Below are 22,872 nucleotides of genomic sequence, written 5' to 3'. Positions count from 1 at the left end.
GGCCATTCGGCCCTTCGAGCCTGCACCGCCATTCAATAAGATCATGGCTGATCATTCCTTCAGTACCCCTTTCCTGCTTTCTCTCCATACCCCTTGATCCCCTCAACCGTAAGGGCCATATCTAACTCCCTCTTGAATGTATCCAATGAACTGGCATCAACAACTCTCTGCGGCAGGGAATTCCACAGGTCAACAACTCTCTGAGTGAAGAAGTTTCTCCTCATCTCAGTCCTAAATGGCCTACCCCTTATCCTAAGACTGTGTCCCCTGGTTCTGGACTTCCCCAACATCGAGCACATTCTTCCCGCATCTAATCTGTCCAGTCCCATCAGGATCTTGTATGTTTCCATGAGATCCCCTCTCATCCTTCTAAACGCCAGTGAATAAAGGCCCAGTTGATCCAGTCTCTTCTCATATGACAGCCCAGCCATCCCTGGAATCAGTCTGGTGAACCTTCGCTGCACTCCCTCAATAGCAAGAATGTCCTTCCTCAGACTAGGAGACCAAAACTGAACACAATATTCCAGGTGAGGCCTCACTAAGGCCCTGTACAACTGCAGTAAGACCTCCCTGCTCCTATATTCAAATCCCCTAGCTATGAAGGCAACATACCATTTGCCGCCTTCTCCGCCTGCTGTACCTGCATGCCAACTTTCAATGACTGATGAACCATGACACCCAGGTCTCGTTGCACCTCCCCTTTTCCTAATCTGCCGCCATTCAGATAATATTCTGCCTTCGTGTTTCTGCCACCAAAATGGATAACTTCACATTTATCCACATTATACTGCATCTGCCATGTATTTGCCCACTCACCTAATCTGTCCAAGTCACCCTGCAGCCTCTTAGCGTCCTCCTCACAGCTCACACCGCCACCCAGTTTAGTGCCATCCGCAAATTTGGAGATATTACACTCTATTCCTTCATCCAAATCGTTAATGTATATTGTATAGAGCTGGGGTCCCACCACTGAGCCCTGCGGCACCCCACTAGTAACTGCCTGTCATTCTGAAAAGGACCCGTTTATCCCAACTCTCTGCTTCCTGTCTGCCAACCAGTTCTCTATCCATGTCACTACATTACCCCCAATACCATGCGCTTTGATTTTGTACACCAATCTCTTGTGCGGACCTTGTCAAAAACCTTTTGAAAGTCCAAATACACCACATCCACTGGTTCTCCCTTGTCCACTCTACTAGTTACATCCTCAAAAAATTCCAGAAGATTCGTCAAGCATGATTTCCCTTTCATAAATCCATGCTGACTCGATCCGATCCTGTCACTGCTTTCCAAATGGGCAGCTATTTCATCCTTAATGATTGATTCCAACATTTTCCCCACTACTAACGTCAGACTAACCGGTCTATAATTACCCACTTTCTCGCTCCCTCCTTTTTTAAAAAGTGGCATTACATTAGCTACCCTCCAGTCCATAGGACCTGATCCAGAGTCGATAGATTGTTGGAAAATGATCACCAATGCATCCACTATTTCTAGGACCACTTCCTTAAGTACTCTGGGATGCAGACTATCAGGACCCGGGGATTTATCGGCCTTTAATTCCATCAATTTTCCACCTAATAAGGATATCTTTCAGTTCCTCATTCTCACTAGACCCACTATCCCCTAGTACATTCGGAAGGTTATTTGTATCTTCCTTTGTGAAGACAGAACTGAAGTATTGGTTCAATTGGTCTGCCATTTCTTTGTTCCCCATTATAAATTCACCCAAATCCAACTGCAAGGGACCTACGTTTGTCTTTACTAATCTTTTTCGCTTCACATATTTATAGAAGCTTTTGCAGTCAGTTTTTATGTTCCCTGCAAGCTTCCTCTCGTACTGTATTTTCCCCTTCTTAATTAAACCTTTAGTCCTCCTCTGTTGAATTCTAAGTTTCTCCCAGTCCTCAGGTTTGTTGCTTTTTCTAGCCAATTTATATGCCTCTTCCTTGGTTTTAACACTATCCTTAATTTCTCTTGTTAGCCACGGTTGAGCCACCTTCCCCGTTTTATTTTTATTCCAGACAGGGATGTACAATTGCTGAAGTTCATCCATGTGTTCTTTAAATGTTTGCCATTGCTTATCCACTGTCAACACTTTAAGTATCCTCTGCCTGTCTATTGTAGCCAATTCACACCTCACGTCGAAGTTACCTTTCCTTAAGTTCAGGACCCTAGTTTCCGAATTAACTGTGTCACTCTCCATCTTAATAAGGAATTCTACCATATTATGGTCACTTTTCCCCAAAAGGCCTCGCACAACAAGATTGCTAATTAGTCCCTTCTCATTACACATCACCAATCTAGAATGGCCAGCCCTCTAGTTGGTTCCTCAACATATTGGTCTAGAGAACCATCCCTAATACACTCTAGGAAATCCTCCTCCTCTGCATTGCTACCAGTTTGGTTAGCCCAATCAATATGTAGATTAAAGTCGCCCGTGATTACTGCTGTACCTTTATTGCACACATCCCTTATTTCTTGTTTGATGCTGTCCCCAACCTCATTACTACTATTTGGTGGTCTATAGGTCTATACACAACTCCCACTAGCATTTTCTGCCCTTTGGAATTCCGCAGCTCCACCCATACCGATTCCACATCATCCAGGCTAATGTCCTTCCTTACAATTGCATTGATTTCCTTTTTAACCAGTATCGCCACCCCGCCTCCTTTTCCTTTCTGTCTATCCTTCCTAAATGCTGAATACCCTTGGATGTTGAGTTCCCAGCCCTGGTCACCCTGGAGCCATGTCTCCGTGATGCCAATCTCATCGTATCCTTTAACTGCTATCTGCGCAATTAATTCATCCACCTTATTCCGAATACTCCTTGCATTGAGGCACAGAACCTTCAGGCTTGTCTTTTTAACACACTTTGCCCCTTTTGAATCTTGCTGTAATGTGGCCCTTTTTGCTTTTTGCCTTGGGTTTCTCTGCCCTCCATTTTTACTATTCTCCTTTCTATCTTTTGCTTCTGCCCCCCTTCAATTTCCCTCTATCTCCCTGCATTGGTTCCCATCCCCCTGCCATATTAGTTTAACTCCTCCCCAACAGCACTAGCAAACACTCCCCCTAGGACATTGGTTCCGATCCTGCCCAGGTGCAGGCCGTCCAGTTTGTACTGGTCCCACCTCCCCCAGAACCGGTTCCAATGTCCCAGGAATTTGAATCCCTCCCTTCTGCACCATTTCTCAAGCCACATATTCATCTGAGCTATCCTGCGATTCCTACTCTGACTAGCACGTGGCACTGGTAGCAATCCTGAGATTACTACTTTTGAGGTCCTACTTTTTAATTTAACTCCTAGTTCCCTAAATTCGTCTCGTAAGACCTCATCCCATTTTTTACCTATATCTTTGGTAACTATATGCACCACGACAATTGGCTGTTCACCCTCCCTTTTCAGAATATCCTGCATCCATTCCGAGACATCCTTGACCCTTGCACCGGGGAGGCAACATACTATCCTGGAGTCTCGGTATTTGCGATAGACTGAGGCCTTGAAATAAAATGAAGGTATTAAAATACACAAAAGACAATACAGTGGGCACATTAAATCATGTTATTGTGAACTCTGCAATTTTTGATGTTTTTATGTTGTTTTAAAACCTTATTTCAATCTTAGAAATTTCAGTTACTGAGGAAAAAAATAGAAACCGCTTTATTAAATCAAAAAATGTTGTCAATGATTTAATTGGGTCATACTCTGCTTTTCTGTATTTGTAGTTCACCTGAGTGGCCATTCAGTAATGGTTGTTGTTATGTCTGTAATGTATTTATGAATGGCTCCACGAGGCAATGTGTCGTACTCAAACTATAGTGACCTTGGTCCTTTCCTTCATAACTCCAGAGTGAGGCACAAGCATGGTGGGCAGCCTTTTATACTGGGCCCTGCACATCTATGCAGATGACCCTCAGGTCTCCCCCCCATAGTGCCCTCTGGTGGACAGCCTCTGCCACAGGAGCAGGAAACCCCGGTCTCTACCAGTTGCACCCTCTAGTGGTGCCAGTACGGTATACACAGTGTAAACCTTATTGACAGTACATCAGGTAACAAGTCTCCATCTTATGCAACTATACAGTCTATAGTCTGCATTTCTAACATCACTCTCCCCCAAGTCCTGTGTGCCGATTACCTTTGCACGATGTGCTCTGGCTGAGCTCTCCCCAGACTTAAGTGCCAATAGCCCTTGCAGCTTGGCTGCGCTTTGGCTTGGCTGTGCTTTGGCTTGGCTCTCTCCCTGTTAACCCCCAAGTCCTTTTGCCACAACATTGGGTAGTGGTTACCAGTTTGGATAGTTCAATGATGCAGTGGAGGTTCCAGTGGGTTCTGGGTGTGATCTATGTCTGTGTCCATGGCTACATATATCCATGTCCCCCCCCCCCCCCCCCCCCCCACAAAGCGAGATCATGCAGCAGGCTCGTTACATTACAATACAGGATTAGACACAGTGCAAGTACAAAGAAAGGAAGGTACAGTTTGTATCGTGACACCTCGGTTCGGTGACTTACATTCGTTACATTTTGCGGTCGTGCGCCAGGATTGGGTAGATTGCATTTATGCTTCAGTCATGGTAAGTATTGAGGTAGCAGTACAGGTATGCAGTACTGTGCCACTGCTAGTGGGGTGGGCTTGGTTCGCTCACCTAGCCAGGACTCAGGGCCTTTGCCGTTGCCTAGTGATGGGCAGAGCCACAGATGTGTGTGACCTCCCTGTCCTCCTTTGAGGGCTGCAGAATCTTCTGCCTGCTCTCTAACGGTGTTGGGAACCTGGCTGTTCCACGTCCCGTTTGGGGAACTCGTTGGTTCTGACCTTTCGCTCCTGGACATGGCCGAGGTAGCGACTGGGTCTGGGGGCTGCGCCGTCTCCACCCGGGTGGTGGACAACGACGGCCGACTGCACATATTGGCGCCGTTTTTTTTCCAGGTCCGTGGCGAATAGTACCATCGGGTGCCTGCAACGTGGGATAGACCTGGGGCAGGGTATCAGGATCAGTGCCTTCACCCTCCTGAGGTCATTGGCCTATAACTTGTGGGGACACCTGGGGCAAGGCATCAGGATCAGCGCCTTTACCCTCCCGAATTCACTCGCTTGCTACTTTTGGGGACACTCTATTCCCGACATCTCGCAACAACATTTTCTTCACAATCTTAATCGGTTCATTACATTGATTGCCATGCATACAATGCCTCTTTAAGTTCAGTTGGTTGCAGGCCTCCTTTAAGAGAACCCTGCTGGCTTTAACCCAATCAAATCCTTTGTTCGGCACCACGTGTTGGTCCCTCAGCGTTGCACCTCGTGATATGGCCACGGCCATCTTTTTTTTCAGCCACGCTGCACCTCACTGCAGCAGGGACACCATCTTGCCTCTGTCCTCAAGGTCGACTGCCTTGATCCTTCTCTCCCGCGATTCTGCCACAAAAGCTGGAAGAGTGCCTGTGAATTCGATCTTCCTCCCCAGGAGTCCTGCCACTAGAGCCGGGAAGGTACTTTTAGGTCGTTCCAGTCGGATCATTGCCACACAGTCGTGATGGATGGTCTGTGCCTCAGGTGCTGCGCTCTTCTGTTCTCTGGTGCCTGGCCCAAGCGAAGGTGAGGTTTTGCTCTGCCTCTGAGCACGGGAGACATCGATTGCTGGAGTGAAGAGGTCTTCCCATTTCCACTGGATCTTCCCCATCCACCTTCTTCCGAGTAGCGTTGGACCATCACCTGCAACAATCCACAGAGGTAACTTGTGCACCACGCCATTATAGATTACACTTACATCCGCAATACCGAGGACTGGGATCAGCTCCTTGGTGTAGGTACGCAACTTTTCCTGTACTGGAACCAGCTCGGATCGTGTTTCGTTCCATAGCCTCTCAAAGACATCCTGGCTCATCACTGACTGGCTCGCTCCCGTGTCCACTTCCATGAAGACTGGTATGCCGTTTATCTCGACTTCCATCTTCACTGGAGGACAATCGGTGGTGCAGGTATACACTCCATACACTTCTTCTTGAGGCTGAGCTGCATCTCTGGCCAAATCATCATATTCCCCACGGGATTCAAAGTCATCTATCAACTCCTCTGCTAGGCGGTGAGGCGTATTTCTTTTACACATACGCTGGAGGTGGCCCTTCGTGTTACAGGCTTTGCATACGTACTCAGCAAACCGACACTGGTGAGCCCTATGGTTTCCTCCGCAACGCCAGCATGGTGTTACTCGATTAGCATCCCTCGGCGGACTCTGAGTTCTGGAACCCTGAGGTGTGTGCTCTCTGCCCTGGGCAGAGCCACGTTCTACAGTCTTTCCTGTGAAAGGCACCATTCTGTGTACAGTACTTGCCGGGTTTGAGTCCATAGGATGAATAATTTGCTTGGTGCTGCAGGTCAAGGTCATGAACGCCTGACTGATGCTGATGGCCTTCTGCAGGTTGACTGTGGTGTCGGCAGATAATAGCTTGTGAAGGAGGCCCTCGTGGCCAATTCCCATATCGAAGATGTCTCGCAATGTTTCGTTGAGGTGTGCGCCGAAATCACATGGTGCCGCAAATCTCCTGAGGTCGGCAGCATATTTTGCAATCTCCTGGCCCTCAGGACTGCGGTGAGTGTAGAATCTGTGCCTGGCCATGAGAATGCTCTGTTTTGATTTTAGTTGGTCGCGAATTAGTTCAGTCAGCTCATCGTATGTCTTATCCTTCTGGTGCCAGCAAGTCCCTGACGAGACGATACCACAACTGGTCAGCAGTATAGCCTTGCGCTTCTCCGCTAATGTGTCCGTCTCCCCTGCCAGGTCTTTTGCCACGAAATATTGCTCGAGCCTTTCCTTGATGGCATCCCAATCATCACCCTCTGCAAAATCTTTTAATGTGCCAAAGGTAGCCATAATCACGTGAAAGTCCGTATTCTCGTCGCCAGTTGTTATGTCTGTAATGTATTTATGAATGACTCCACGAGGCAATGTGTTGTACTCAAACTGTAGTGACCTTGGTCCTTTATTTGTAACTCCAGAGTGAGGCACAAGCATGGTGGGCAGCCTTTTATACTGGGCCCTGCACACCTATGCAGGTGACCCTCAGGTCTCCCACTGCAGTGCCCTCTAGTGGACAGCCTCTGCCACAGGGGTAGGAAACCCCAGTCTCAGTTGCAACCTCTAGTGGTGCAAGCACAGTATATACACAGTGTAAACCTTATTGATAGTACATCAGGGAACAAGTCTCCATCTTATGCAACTATACGGTGACTACACAGAGAGTATAACTATAGTCTGTATATATAACAGTTGTTTTCATGAGTCTTTGGTAGTTTCTCATTGGTAGTTTTGTAGCCCTCTTCTTACTTTTGGTTTGCACATTCCCTGCCTCTTCAGCTTGTTGTTTTTCTTTGAGACAACAAAGTGTGATGGCAAAAGTATGATGCTACAGGAAATGCATGCAGATGCAAGACTGCCACAATGCTCATCTCGTTATAGCCACAGACAAGCTGGTTGGGTGTTGTTGAAAGAAAGAAACCAGAAAGTTCAAATTTTGTTGCGTGGTGGCGTAGAATCGAGAAATACAGATTGGGTCCATTATTCCAATCTAAAATTCCCATTCTAAGCTAAATTCCCACTGTCAGCCATCCAGCAGGAGAGGAAAACTCACGTCAGATTGCTCCATTAGTCTGCTCTCACGCACTGCCTTGGGACAGATACATTAGCAGTGGCAGCACTCTATGTCCACTTACACCCAGCAAGAGCTGCATAGCTCAGCGGGGGCCTTGCAAAAAAGAAATGGAATACATAGTGTGGGAGCTCTAGAGAAGAACGTTTACAGAAACAGTCCACTTAAAATTGCTCGATTCCCAATTAAGTAGTCCAGAGGCTAATCCCCCAAAAATGTAAGGGTTCACTGCTGCTTCGGTTTAAGAGCCTGACAGAAATAGAGCACTTCATCAAAAGCCTGCAATCCTGTGACAGAATATTTCATGTAGCTGGAATAGTTATACCATTTCTAAAAAAAAAAGTGCCATTAACAAATTCAATTAGTGAGCAGATAGATTAAACACTTGGCAACATTACCTCCAGATTTACTTTCATCTGATGAGACATTCCACTGCTCCCTGTGGGTAAAATAATAGAAGATTGGAGCCCAGATTTTCGTTCTAATCGGGTAATAACACTGAAACAGAAACTCTAGTTTATTTGGTACAAGGATCAAAATAGTTGATTTATAAACGGAGGCTATCTAATGGGAAACTGTGTGAATATTCTGTTTATTTCATCTGCTAGGGGCCTACCAAGAAACAAATTTACAACACTAATGTAGACAAGTGGAATAAATTGGTCCTTGTTGCGTTTTCTTTCCAGTTAATGGATATCGGTTACTTTTATTTAAAAGCAGAGTTTTAAATTTAGCTTTAATGACTTCGAGTGTGTAACATATAAACAGTGTGCCCTGAAGCATTACATCCACAGGACTAAGCCAACCCCACCTATTACTGTCAAGAATGCATTATGTCGCTGGCATCAGTAGAAATTTTTAATTTGGCAGAAATGGGAGAATTGGTACCAGTGAAAGCAATAACTTTAATTCCCATCTGGCAGCTGCGATACAGCTTAGCCATCAATATGTTTCTGATTTTATACCATCTTCAAGTGCCAACAATAGGAAGTAATTGCCAGGGCTCAATGGAAAGGTGGTAGTTGTTAAGAGGGTGGGGTAGTGGTACCACTGATCTGTCAGTTAATTTTCCACTCTCTTTTTCTCGGCACTAAAACTGAGCTTGAGAGCTTTACTTCTTGAGTCTTTCTAAAACAACTATTAATTAGAATTCTTCTTCCGTGACATCGGATTACAACCATGCGTCGGAGACTAGGTGTGTTTTTTCCCCTAAAGCTATCTCTTGATCGCCATTCAGTGGCCCCGAAATGAAAATGTGTGTGCGTGAGCATGGATGATGGGATTTCCCTCGGTTGTGATGCTAGCTGCTAACCCTCACCATCGAGGCTCACCTGTAAAGAATGGTCACTTGGCTGAGATTACAGAGGGTTGTCAGTACTTACCACAACCATCAGAAGTAATAGGTGAAAAGTTTTAACCAAAATGCAGACGGCAGCAAACATCTTTCAGTTTTTCCTTCCTTCACCCGCAACCCCTCCATCATTCCCACTCATTTTCTTTTGGCTGCGCGGGATCCCTTTAAGGGGCTGCGTGGCCCCATTCAAACCACCGCGCATGCGCGTTTTTTCGTTTGAGAAACTAGCAAGCAGCCTGCGTGGGAGCTTCAGACAGCTGTATGGCCCACAGCTAAATGGGAACATTGCCCCCCCCCCCCCCCACAACCTCAGCACTCACTGAGAATATTGCGCACATTTCTGGTCTCCATATTATGAAAAGGATATAGAGGCACTGGAGAATTTTGCAGTCTACCACATCAGCCAACAGAGCCAGAAATAGGCGCAAAAGACCTCTGGCAGTTTGAAAATGACTAAACAGGTTATTTACCTAACAGCAGCTGAGAACCCCTTTAAATAACTCTGGTGCAGCATCCCTCCCGACTGTTCCCGCCTAGGATTTGTGGCCGGGTGTTAGAATGGGCGAATTTCAGTGCAGAGGAAGTTGAAAATGGCAGTAGCATTCTGAAACAGGCGCAGGAGCCTCATTAGCTGTCCGCCAGTTTTGGGTGAAGACCCTGGACGACTAAAACACATCTGACGCAGAATGGCATCAGCAGACATTGGGCGAGCAAGATGCATACCTAAAATTTGGAGGCCCAGCGCCCATTTTTCCAGCTCAAAACAAGCAGTCTTAAGTTTAAAATCACTCCCCTATTATCGGAAGCCTTACATTAATATATTGAGTCATCCTCGACTCCAAGGAACTGCCAAAGGATTACTTACTATATTTTAAACAAACTCTTAAATATGTTTATTTCGAATAATAACTTGTGTCAGAATTCAATAGTCTGATCAGATGTTTGAAAAATAACTTTAGATATGGTAAAGGAGAGTGAGTATGAACACTAAAATGGAAGAAAGAAATGTTCTATTATGTAACTTTGGAAGCATCCCAAAATGCTTCATATATTATGAACTAATTTGATGTGCAGTCACTGTTAAAGAAAGACTTGCATTTATATAGTGCTGTTCACGACTGAGTGTCCCAAAACGCTTTACAGACAATGAAGTACTTTTTTTTTGACATGTAGACACTGTTGTAATGTAGAAAACACGGCAGCCAATTTGTGCACAGCAAGCTCCCACAAACAACAATGTGAAAATGACCGGATAATCTTTTTTTTTAGTAATAATGGTTGAGTGATAAATATTGGCCAGGATACCAGGGATAACTCCACTGCTCTTCTTTGAAATAATGTCATGGGATCTTTTGCATCCACCTGAGAGAGCAGACGGGGCCTCGGTTTAACATCTCATCCGAAAGATGGCACCTCTGACAGTGCAGTATCTCCCTGGAATGTCAGCCTAGATTTTTGTGCTCAAGTCTCTGGACTTGAACCCACAACCTTCTGACTCAGAGGCGAGGGTGCTACCCACTGAGCCACAAGTGACAATTGTTCTCCTGTGGGCAAATAGTGCAGCCATTTTGCAAGGTCCCACAAACAGTAATGTGACAAATGACCCGTTGATCTATTTTTGGTGGTGTTGGTTAAGAAAAAAATTTTTGTCCAATACATGGGAAAGTTTCTTGGTTGAAAAGTATAAGGGATCTTTGATGTTCATGTGAACCATTGGAACAGGCAGACAGTGCTTAGATAACTGAAGGATGACACCTCCAACATTGCAGCACTCTCATAGTACTGAAGTGTCAGGTCATATGCTCAAATTGTAGAGTAGGGCTTGAATCCACAACCTTCTAACGCAGAAGGAACCAACTAAGTCAAACTGACACCAATGATAAATTCAATTACGTGTGATAAAGGGAAGTTATATATTCAATTCCCAACGGAAATGCAGCTTGGTGTAATTTTTCTCTAATCTAAAGCAGATTTATCAAAAATGGTATAAACAATTTCCATTTATGTTTACTGTAAGCTTGCTGCACTGTTCAGGAATGTCTGTGTAAATTCATACAGATGGTGGCATCTCATTGATAATCTTTATATATCTATCCTCATACAGTGACCTTGGCTGGAATAAGATTGCATTTATTCATCAAGAATCATTTCTTTCTTCACCATCCTTAATCAAACTGTAAGTCTCTCAGTCCCATATATTTACTAGATTAAAATAATTTGGAATAATTTTAAGATGTACAGTAATTATATTTTTTTCCCTAAATTTTAGCATTAATTTAATATTGTAAATTAGGAGATGTTCAGTTAATTAAATTATTACATTTGCATTGACTAGGGCCTGAATTTAAATTTATCACATTTAAATCCTGATCAAACTTGTGCCAGAGGCGATCTTGAATCTCTATTGAGCTATTTCTTCTTGTATGGTGGATGTTCAACCCCTTTTATTGTACTCTCGAGCCTTTTAGACTGATTTAAGAAAAATATTAATTCCAGGAGCTGTCTCCTAGCATCTTTTAGTATATTAGTTCATGGGATGTGGGTGTCACTGGCAAGGCCAGCATTTATTGCCCATCCCTAATTGCCCTTGAGAAGGTGGTGGTGAGCCGCATTCTTGAACCGCTGCAGTCCGTGTGTGAAGGTGCTCCCACAGTGCTGTTAGGGACGGAGGTCCAGGATTTTGACCCAGCGACGATGAAGGTGCGGCAGTATATTTCCAAGTCAGGATGGTGTGTGACTTGGAGGCGATGGTGTTCCCATACTGCTAGATCTGTTCTGAATCTGTCCCATTTAGCACGGTGGTAGTGCCACACAACACGATGGAGGGTGTCCTCAGTGTGAAGACGGGACTTCATCTCCACAATGACTGTGTGGTGGTCACTGCTATCAATGCTGTCATGGACAGATGCATCTGCAACAGGTAGATTGGTGAGGATGAGATCAAGTAGGTTTTTCCCTTGTGTTGGTTCTCTCACCACCTGCCGCAGGCCCAGTCTGGCAGCTATGCCCTTCACGACTCAGCCAGCTTGGTCAGTAGTGGTGCTACCGAGCCACTCTTGGTGATGGACATTGAATGGCCCACCCAGAGTACATTCTGTACCCTTGCTACTCTCACTGCTTCTTCCAAGTGGTGTTTAACATGGAGGAGTACTGATTCATCAGCTGAGGGAGGATGGTAGGCGGTAATCAGCAACAGGTTTCCTTGCCGATGTTTGACCTGAAGCCATGAGACTTCATGGGGTCCAGAGTTAATGTTGAGCACTCCCAGGGCCACTCCCTCGCGATTGTATACCAGTGTGCTGCCACTGGTGGGTCTGTCCTGTGGGTGGGACAGGACATAGCCAGGGATGGTGATGGAGGAGTCTGAGACGTTGGCTGAAAGGTTTGATTCTGTGAGTATAACTATCTCAGGCTGTTGTTTGACTAGTGTGTGGCACAGTTCTCCCAGTTTTGGCACAAATCCCCAGATGTTGGTGAGGAGGACTTTGCAGGGTCAACTGGGCTGGGTATGCAAGGAAAATTTTAAGTAGCCTGAAACTGATAGAAATTTAATGCACAAGCAATATTGCTGAGTGATTCATTCATCACATAGGATGGCAATCGTGAAATGTGATAACCTGAGTTTACACATCGTATAGAGTGACTCGGTAAGTTCACATGTTTCTTGGAAATTCTGCTACGAGAAACAATAAGAATAATAAAAGCAGACAGACCTTCCTTGTACCCATATTTCCCAATTTACTATGGCCCAGAATTTGCGGTTGGAAGCTTCCGTGGGCAGATGCCCTGAAAAATTTCTACGAACTTACCTGATGGTTCGGAGACCTGTGGTCCTGGGCCACCACACGAAGGCCTGTGTAGAGGCCCGCATATCCCAGGGAGTGAAGCGCTTCGTACACAGTCCTGGGATCACGTGGGCCAGCGCAACCAATCAAAATGTTCCATTTCTACGGAGCTTCCATAAGTATGAATGGGAATACCCCCAAAATGCACAAACACATTAAATACATTTTTAAAAACACATTACATATTTAAAATTAATTAAAATGCAATTTAATTAAATATTTTATACAAAACTTTTTTTTTTGAAAATATTTTTAATATGTTTTAACAGGGCTAAAAATAAACTTACCTTAATGGACAAGGATTTTAATATATAATTGAGTGCTAAAGTTTTATTTTTCTATTTTTTTAAAACTCTTACCAAGCGTAAGAATTTCACGGGCACTCGCTGGGCAGAAGTTTCTGCCCGCAGAGGCCCTTTTCTTCTGGATCCTCTGTCAAGAGGATTTCTGACAGATTGCAAGTTTCGGGTTTAGGCGCATGCGCTTTGGGGTGCGTATGCACCCGTAAGGGCTGCGAATTCAGGGCCTATATTTCCTCACTCACATCATGTACAAGAAATGCAGGGGTTATGGTACGGTAAATGTTACTCCCAAAATGTAATACACAAATTTGTAATCTATTCACTTATTAATATTAATTTCATGCAGCGACCTTACCTTCAACCTTCTGTCGTCTCTTCCTGTGTCTGGACTAAGTGGACTAACACATCTGAAAATAACAGGCAATCAAGCACTACAAGATTTGTTGCCAATGGAAAGCCTCCATAACTTGAGGTAAGGACACACATACACCAATTAGTTCCACTTCATTTGTAGTCACCAAGAGATGGCTTTACCATGCAAGTAAATTAAGAACGGTTGTGGTTCATTACACAAGAATTGACCAGATGGGTATTTTTTGTTGCACTAGTATACGAGCAAGAGTAAGATATGTATAATGAAAACAATCTGTACTCACACCCCTGAAAAAGCAAAGCCAATTAACCATCCACAAATTTTCAAATTGTACTGGCCAATATTTATTCCACAATCAACATCACAAAAACAGATTATCTGGTCATTATCACATTGCTGTTTGTGGGAGCTTGCTATGCACAACTTGGCTTCCCACATTACAACAGTGACTACACTTCAAAAAAGTACTTTATAGAAACATAGAAACATAGAAAATAGGTGCAGGAGTAGGCCATTCGGCCCTTCGAGCCTGCACCACCATTCAATAAGATCCTGGCTGATCATTCCCTCAGTACCACTTTCCTGCTTTCTCTCCATACCCCTTGATCCCTTTAGCTGTAAGGGCCATATCCAACTCCCTCTTCAATGTAAAGCATTTCTATCCTGAGGTTGTGAAAGGTGCTATATAAATGCAAGTCTTTCATTCTGTAAAAATGCAATGATTCCATGTTAAATGTGACACTTTACCTTGATCTGTCCTAATATTTATGATGATTATAAAATATATACATAGGTTGTGAATGTGTATCATTGTATCCTACTCTATGACTGAAGCTCATGAAAACTGAAATGCAAATGTTATATATATATATCATGTCTGAACATACTATTGTGTATTTATATATATATATATATAAATACTCAGTAGTATGTTCAGGCATGATATGAATTTATCTTTTCAAAACCTGCACGCACTTGTGTATTTTTAATTCTCAAATGCTTTCAACATTGATATCTGCTTCATTGACAATACAAATTATAATGGATCTTGCAACTGTAATATGAAGGAACTATAAATGAAATGTGGACACTGAACTAGTAAGTTAGTTGCACACTTTTTGGAACCTTTTATATTTATCCCACATAGTTTGATTTTAAATAAGCAAGTTACGTCAAATGTCCCAATGATAACATGTCTTGTACTCCCATAACTCAGTTCAATAACCACAATTGAATTAGTGGGCTCTTCTTCATCCTTATAAAGTGATTAGGCTAGATAACTACCCATGGTTCTTTAAGCCTGACCTAACCTGCCTTTAAGGTCTTTGGACTTAGATAACTGGGATATAAAGAAAGAAAGAAGGAGGAAAGAAAGACTTGCATTTGTATAGCGCCTTTCACAACCTCAGGATGTCCCAAAGTGCTTTTGAAGTATGGTCACTGCTGTAATGTAGGAAACGTAGCAGTCAATTTGTGCACAGCAAGGTCCCTCAAATAGCATTGACCTGATAATCTGTTTTAGTAGTGTTGATTGAGGGATAAATATTGGACAGGACACCAGGGATAATGCCCCTGCTCTTCTTCAAATAGTGCCATGAGATCTCCCATGTCCACCTGAGAGGGTAGAAGGGGCCTCAGTTTAATGTCTTATCCAAAAGACCATACCTCTGACAGTACAGCACTGGCTCAGTACAGCCCTAGTGTATCAGCTAGATTTTGCACTCAAGTCTCTGGAGCGGGATTCAAACAAACCTTCTGACTCAGAGCCAAGAATGCTACCACCTAGCCACGGCTGACACATGAAGAGAGTCTACGCACTCCAGATCAAGCAAACAGGCTAACCTTTTGGATTTCTCAGTGGCTTATTTCCATAGACACTTAAACATGGTTATTGGTTTTTCACGCATATTCCCAGGTGACCAAAAGAACAAATAAGGCTTCCTGTGGTGATTTTTAGGTATCGTCAATCCTGTACTTTAATGCTTTGTTATTTGAATTCACAGGGTGCTAGAAATGCCATATGCTTACCAGTGTTGTGCATATGGATCTTGTGAAAATTCCTACAAACTTACAAATCAGTGGGAGAAAGTTGAGAACAATAGTGATGATGAAACTCATAAACGGGATGCTGGAATGCTGTCTGGTCACGGTAATGGTTAACTGTGTTCATTCATTCTACTTGCTATTTAATTGATACAAGCTAAATCTAATGCTCTGAAATTTAGCCCTAAAGCATTGTATTTAAGTCTGTTCTTGCAGCAAAATTGAAAGCATATAATTATAACATTTTCATTTATTTTCGAGGAATGGATGGAGAAATTTGCCATGATTCCATACAATGTTTCTTCTTTCTATTACAAAACAACAAAACATTGAAACAATTAGTTTTATTGATTATGCATTCTCTAAAAAATGTAAAGGAAATTACAGCAGAGAAGGCTGCTGGGGAGCATAAACGTGTAGGATAACCTAAGAAAGAAGCATTTTAAGCCATTTGTATGGTTGAAATTTTTTTTTTATTCATTCAGGGATGTGGGCGTTTATTGCCCATACCCAATTACCCTCGAGAAGGTGATGGTGAGCCGCCTTCTTGAATCGCTGCAGTCCAGGTGGTGAAGGTGCTCCCACAGTGCTGTTAGGGAGGGATTTCCAGGATTTTCAGTCAGCGACAATGAAGGAACGGCTATATATTTCCAAGTTAGGATGATGTGTAACTTGGAGGGGAACTTGGAGGTGATGGTGCTCCCATGCGCCTGCTGCCCTTGTCCTTCTAGGTGGTCGCGGGTTTGGGAGGTGCTGCTGAAGAAGCCTTGGCGAGTTGCTGCAGTGCATCATTGCCTATTAATGAAATAGAAGTCCAATTACTGAATGTTTTTGCACACAAGACAAAATTAATATAATGCATAACTGACTGCTGAATTGTATGTAATGTACAGATGATCAGGACCTAGATGATTTGTTAATTGACTTTGAAGAAGATCCTAAAGTCCATTATTCTGTCCAGTGCACTCCAACTCCAGGTAAGTTAAAGGAATGTATTTTGTAATCTTTTTTTTAAAGTATGCGATCCCTTAATGACTCCACAAGTGAGCAGCTGATCACAGAGACCAGGAAGGTCTAAGTTCGATCCCTGGATGATGCTAAGCGAAATGATCTCAGCTGCAGGACAATTGACCTCAACACCCCTAGGGTTAGAGAGGGAACACTCAGCATAGCTCTCACTTCCCACCAAAACTTTTAATGAGCAAAATCTTCAAATTAACAAAAGCTAAATTTAGGACTGACGTCAGATAGTTCTTCACACAAAGAGTGATCAGTGTGTAGAGTGGACGACTGGATAGGGTATTGGGAGTGGGCAAGCTAGTCTAACCCGAAATGGTCTGTCTCATCCTCACCCTTAGCCATCTTCTGATCTTTCAATATAATTAGATGTTTTATTTAGCAAATACACTCCTCAGCACTCTAGTCTGGGTTTAGAGGGGATTTGAGGGGAAATTCCTTCACCCAGTGGGTGGTGGGACCCTGGAACTCACTGCCTGAAAGGATGGTAGAGGCAGAAACCCTCACCACATTTAAAGGGTACTTGGATGTGCACTTGAAGTGCCGTAACCTACAGGGCTATGGATCAAGAGCTGGAAAGTGGAATTAGGCTGGATAGCTCTTTGTTGGCCGGAGCGGACACGATGAGCCAAAATGGCCTCCTTCCGTGTTGTAAATTTCTATGATTCTATGATAGTCTGACTCAGCATACCCCATCTTGTCCATGAGGGTCCTGACGTCCCAGATCCCGAACTTCATACTTACGGAGTGGAAGATGCCTGTGCGTGAGTTCTTTTAACGTGAGGTGGCTGCTGCACATCGGCAACCACACGGGCTTAGCCGAACAAGGTCTTGGTCCAGTGGCAAGGGGGTCCAAGACACAGCTCGATAAGCCTAATTGCCTACAGCGAAGTGTTGGCCGCAAGCTCGACGCCGGGTAGCACCATTGATGGTAGATGGCCCGAGGCTAGGTTGGGGGGCAGGCATTGGGAAGGTGACTTCAAAAGTTATTTTAAAAGATTAAAAGTTGATAAAGGTTCCCAATTTATTTCAAAAGATTTGTTAAAACGTTTTAAGAAATTTCTAAGAATTGTTAAAAATCTAAGATGTAAGTCAATAATAGATTATAAAAGTTTCCCCAATTTAAAAAGTTTCTAAAAGTTGTTAAAAGTCAAAGATGTAAGTTAATAATAGATGTTTAAAAGTGTTTCGGTTGAGAGTCTAAAATGTAAGTTTTAAAAGTTCTCCTAAATTGTTTAATAAGTTTAAAAGTTGGCTAAAAGTTTAAAAGTTAATTAAAAGTTGGTTGGGAGTATGAGACGACGCCACACCTCGGTCCCTTCAGCCGGTTCCAACAGCAACAGGCCGGAACGCCGCACCGCCATAGTTGCCCGGGAACTCAGATGTTTTGACATTGACATCGCCGCCCTAAGCGAGACCAGGCAGGCAGGGGAAGGCCTGTTGAAGGAACATGGTGGCGGTTACACCTTCTTCTGGAAAGGGAAACCAGAGGCGGAATGCCGCCTTCATGGAGTCAGCTTTGCCGTCAAGAATGAGCTGGTCGACTGCGTCAAAGACTCCCCCTGTGGGGTCAACGAACGCCTCATGACTCTCCGTATCACCCTATCTCGGGACCAATGTGCCACAGCCATCAGTGCGTACGCCCTTACACTCGATGCAACGGATGAGGCTAAAGAGGGTTTTATTCCAACCTCGAGACATCCTTGTCTCGTGTTCCCATGGGCAACAAATTGATCCTCCTGCATGATTTTAATGCCAGGGTTGGCAAAGACACAGCCCTCTGGGGAGGCGTGATTGGCAGAGAGGTGGTAGGGAAAACCAATTCCAGCGGTACCCTACTCCTGACATAATGTCTAGAACATGAACTCCTCATTACCAACACATTGTTCCGCCAGAGGGACAAATACAAGGCAGCGTGGCAACACCCTCGCTCCAAAAACTGGCACCTGCTTGACTATGTCATCGTCCGAGCCAGGGATCGCAAGGATGTGCGCATCACCCGCGCCATGACAGGAGCTGACGACTGCTGGATGGACCACCGTCGAATCCGATCCATCATCAACATTAACATAGCCCCAAAGCAGAGGGGACAGCAGAATCAGTTCCGCAAAAAAGTTAATGCCGGGGCACTTAAAGACCCAGCTAAGAGAGCCCTATACAGCCAGCGCCTCACAGCCAATCTGGTATGCCTTGATGACCCTGAGATGCTGAATGCCCACAGCACTTGGTCTGCCCTCCAGGCCTCTATAACGAGTACCTGTGAAGAAACACTTGGTCACTCAACCAGAAAACATCAGGACTGGTTTGATGAAAATGATCAGGAGATCCAAGAACTAATAGATCGCAAGCGCAAAGCATTTCTGAGCCTCAAGCAACAGCCCAACTCGGGAGCTGCAAAAGAACATTACAGACGGCTCAAGGCTCAGGTCCAACAAAAAACTCAGGACCTAAAGAACAGGTGGTGGATGAAGAAAGCACAGGAGATACAACAACTGGCCGATAGCCACGATATGCGAGAATTCTTCACTGCAGTCAAGGCCACCTACGGTCCAAACTCCCAAGGCCCCACCCCACTCCTGGCCAAGAATGGGGAAACACTCATCAAGGACACTGAGGCTGTCAGGGCCCGATGGAAGGAGCACTTTGAAGATCTCCTCAATCAAGACTCTGCCTTTGACTCAAGTGTTCTCGACTCCATCCCGCAGCATGCGACCCGCCACCACCTCAGTGAAACCCCAACGTTGCACGAGGTAGACAAAGCCATAAAACAGCTCAAGAATAACAAGGCTACGGGTGGGGATGGAATCCCTGCTGAGGTGCTAAAATACGGCAGAGAGGCGCTGTTGGCACGAATACATGACCTCATCTCTCTCACTTGGAGGGAGGAGAGCATGTCGGGAGATCTCAGAGATGCAGTGATTGTGACCATTTTTAAAAAGGGGGACAAGTCCGACTGCGGCAACTACAGGGGAATCTCCCGGCTATCAGCCACTGGGAAAGTTGTCGCTCGCGTTCTCCTCAATCGTCTTCTCCCTGTGACCGAGGAGCTCCTCCCGGAATCACAATGCGGATTTCGTCCCCAAGGGGCACAACAGACATGATCTTTGCAGCGCGCCAGTTGCAGGAAAAATGCAGGGAGCAGCGCCAGCCCTTATACATGGCCTTTTTCGATCTTACAAAGGCCTTTGACACTGTCAACCATGAGGGTCTATGGAGCGTCCTCCTCTATTTTGGATGCCCCCAAATGTTTGTCAACATCCTTTGCCTGCTTCACGACGACATGCAGGCTGTGATCCTTACCAACGGATCCATTACAGACCCAATCCACGTCCGGACCGGGGTCAAACAGGGCTGTGTCATCGCCCCAACCCTCTTCTCAATCTTCCTCGCCGCCATGCTCCACCTCACAATCAACAAGCTCCCCGCTGGAGTGGAACTAAACTACAGAACCAGTGGGAAACTGTTTAACCTATGCCCCTTCCAGGCCAAGTCCAAGATCACCCCAACCTCTGTCATTGAGCTGCAGTATGTGGACGATGCCTGCCTCTGTGCACATTCAGAGGCTGAATTCCAGGATATAGTCAATGTATTCACTGAGGCATATGAAAGCATGGGCCTTACGCTTAACATCCGTAAGACAAAGGTCCTCCACCAGCCTGTCATCGCCACACAGCACTGCCCTCCAGTCATCAAGATTCATGGCGTGACCCTGGACACCGTGGACCATTTCCCATATCTCGGGAGCCTCTTATCAACAAAGGCAGACATTGATGCGAAAATTCAGCATCGCCTCCAGTGTGCCAGCGCAGCCTTCGGACGCCTGCGAAAAAGAGTGTTTAAAGACCAGGCTCTCAAATCGACCACTAAACTCATGGTATACAGGGCTGTAGTAATACCCGCCCTCCTGTATGGGTCTGAGGCATGGACGATATACAGAAGGCACCTCAAGTCGTTGGAGATATATCACCAACGATGTCTCTGCAAGATCCTGCAAATCCCTTGGGAGGACAGGCGCAACAACATCAGTGTTCTCAACCAGGCTAACATCCCTAGTATTGAAGCACTAACGCACTCGATCAGCTTCACTGGGCAGGCCACATAGTACGCATGCCAGATACGAGACTCCCGAAGCAAATGCTTTATGCGGAGCTCCTTCATGGTAAACGAGCCAAAGGAGGACAGCGGAAACGTTATAAGGACACCCTCAAAGCCTCCCTGGTAAAGTGCGACTTCATTATTGACATCTGGGAGACCCTGGCCGCAGACCGCCTGAGGTGGAGAAAGTCCATCCGGGAGCTTTGAGCACTTTGAGTCTCGACACAAGGAGTATGAAGAGGCCAAGCGGAGACAGCGGAAGGAGCGCGCGGCAAACCAACCCCACCGACCCCTTCCCCCGACGAATGTCTGTCCCACCTGTAACAGGGTCTGTGGCTCCCGTATCGGACTGTTCAACCATCAAAGAACTCACTTAGGGAGTGGAAGCAAGTCCTCCTCGATTCCGAGGGACTGCCTATGATGATGACCCCATCCTACACTGAGTTTGGTAAAACTACGAATGATTTAAATCTAATAGCTTTGATTTTTTTTTAGGGCTAGCTTCATTGTATTGATTCTATTCAAATGCAAAATGGGCTTTTATTGTAACAATAGATCATTAAAATGTTGAAAAGTTGCCATTTAGTATAAAGGGTTCCATTTAGAGGTATGTTGGAACTAAATTTCACTTGGGGGTCATTTTGATTTTGTGCAGCGGTGTAAAGCCAGCCCGTTTTATACCTTCCCGAATTTTAGTTCCATTGACTTCAATCGGGCGAGATGTAAAACAGGCTACTAATTCGTTATCGTCCACTTTACTCTCTCGCACAAAGTCAAAATTACCCCCACTATGTGGATTTTCCTTGATATGAAGTGAAAATGTTAACATGTTAACAGAAATTAATTAAGTTCTTCTTAATTTTAGGGCCCTTCAAGCCTTGTGATCACCTGTTTGGCAGCTGGATGATACGTCTTGGTGTGTGGACCATTGTTCTGCTCTCTCTTGTTTGCAATGGCTTAGTCGCCACAACAGTTTTTGGATCTCCAGCATTTATTTCCCCACCAAAACTTTTAATCGGCCTAATGTCAGTAGTTAACGCTCTAATGGGGGTTTATGGTGGTATTTTGGCAATTGTGGATCTATTGACATTAGGCAGATTTGCAAAATATGGAGCATGGTGGGAGAACGGAGTTGGCTGCCAACTTGCAGGTTTTCTCTCAGTTTTTGCTTCGCAGATGTCCGTTTTCTTACTTACAGTTGCAGCCGTTGAACGCAGTCTATCCACAAAATGTGACACCAAGCAAGGAAAAACCCTGAGTAGCATCAAGCTAGCAGCTACCTTCTGTGTGATTCTGGCGTCCATCATAGCAACGCTTCCACTCTTCCACATTGGAGATTACGGGATTTCTCCACTTTGCTTTCCATTACCCTTTGGGGAACCCTCCACGTTAGGCTTCCTTGTGGCTTTAGTCTTGCTGAACTCTCTTTGCTTCCTTGTAATGACAATAACCTACACAAAGCTTTACTGCGGTTTGGAAAAGGGAGACTTGCACAGTCTTTGGGACTGTTCAATGGTGAAACATGTTGCCTGGTTGCTTTTCACTAATTGTATTCTCTACTGCCCCGTGGCTTTCCTGTCATTTTCTTCCTTGCTGAACCTCACGGTTATTAGTCCAGAAGTAATCAAGTCAATACTTCTCGTGATTCTACCACTGCCAGGATGCCTAAATCCCTTGCTTTACATTCTTTTCAACCCACATTTCAAAGATGATCTTGGACTGCTGAGGAAGCATGGCCGATTATGGAGATCAAAGCAGAGAAGCTTGTCCTCTATAAATTCCGAAGATGCAGAGAAACAGTCATGTGATTCTACTCAAGAACTAGTGACACGCCCAGGCAGCAGCACTGCCGGTGACACATCCTGTGACTCAGTGAACAATATTTCAGCGCCATCCACTTACCAGATGATGGAGACCAGTCAACAGTCATCAGTCACTTTTGTTCACTGTCATTAGATTGCAAGGGTGAAGGATCAACGACATCATCCATTCAAGATTAAATTGGTTTGCTTCCAATAGTTCTAAACAATTTTTGTTCTTTTAAAAAGACACATATTTATGCACGACCCCATCCCACCAAAACATTTAAGATAAATTTGAGGCGTTTGCGCCTCCCGTTAATGGGGCGCAAACGATTTTTCGCCTGGGCGCGGTGCTGCGACCGACTCCCGCGAAATTCCACGGGGGTTTAGCAGCAGC

The 22,872-nt window shown here is 44.8% G+C and overlaps 1 protein-coding gene across 1 annotated transcript in view; it reads left to right on the top strand.

Annotated features, from left to right (window-relative positions):
- LOC139281364 (leucine-rich repeat-containing G-protein coupled receptor 5A-like) overlaps positions 1–22,629 on the top strand; it is a 250,652-nt gene extending 228,023 nt beyond the window's left edge. Inside the window, exons 14-18 of the mRNA XM_070901516.1 lie at positions 11,103–11,174; positions 13,492–13,617; positions 15,522–15,667; positions 16,455–16,538; positions 21,539–22,629. Of these exons, the coding sequence (XP_070757617.1) occupies positions 11,103–11,174; positions 13,492–13,617; positions 15,522–15,667; positions 16,455–16,538; positions 21,539–22,629 (1,519 nt within the window). The remainder of the gene's footprint in view (positions 1–11,102; positions 11,175–13,491; positions 13,618–15,521; positions 15,668–16,454; positions 16,539–21,538) is intronic.
- The last annotated feature ends 243 nt before the right edge of the window (positions 22,630–22,872 follow it).

Source organism: Pristiophorus japonicus, chromosome 15 (genome assembly GCF_044704955.1).
Source record: "Pristiophorus japonicus isolate sPriJap1 chromosome 15, sPriJap1.hap1, whole genome shotgun sequence".
NCBI classification, from domain to species: domain Eukaryota; kingdom Metazoa; phylum Chordata; class Chondrichthyes; family Pristiophoridae; genus Pristiophorus; species Pristiophorus japonicus.
This window is presented reverse-complemented; position numbering and strand designations above follow the sequence as displayed.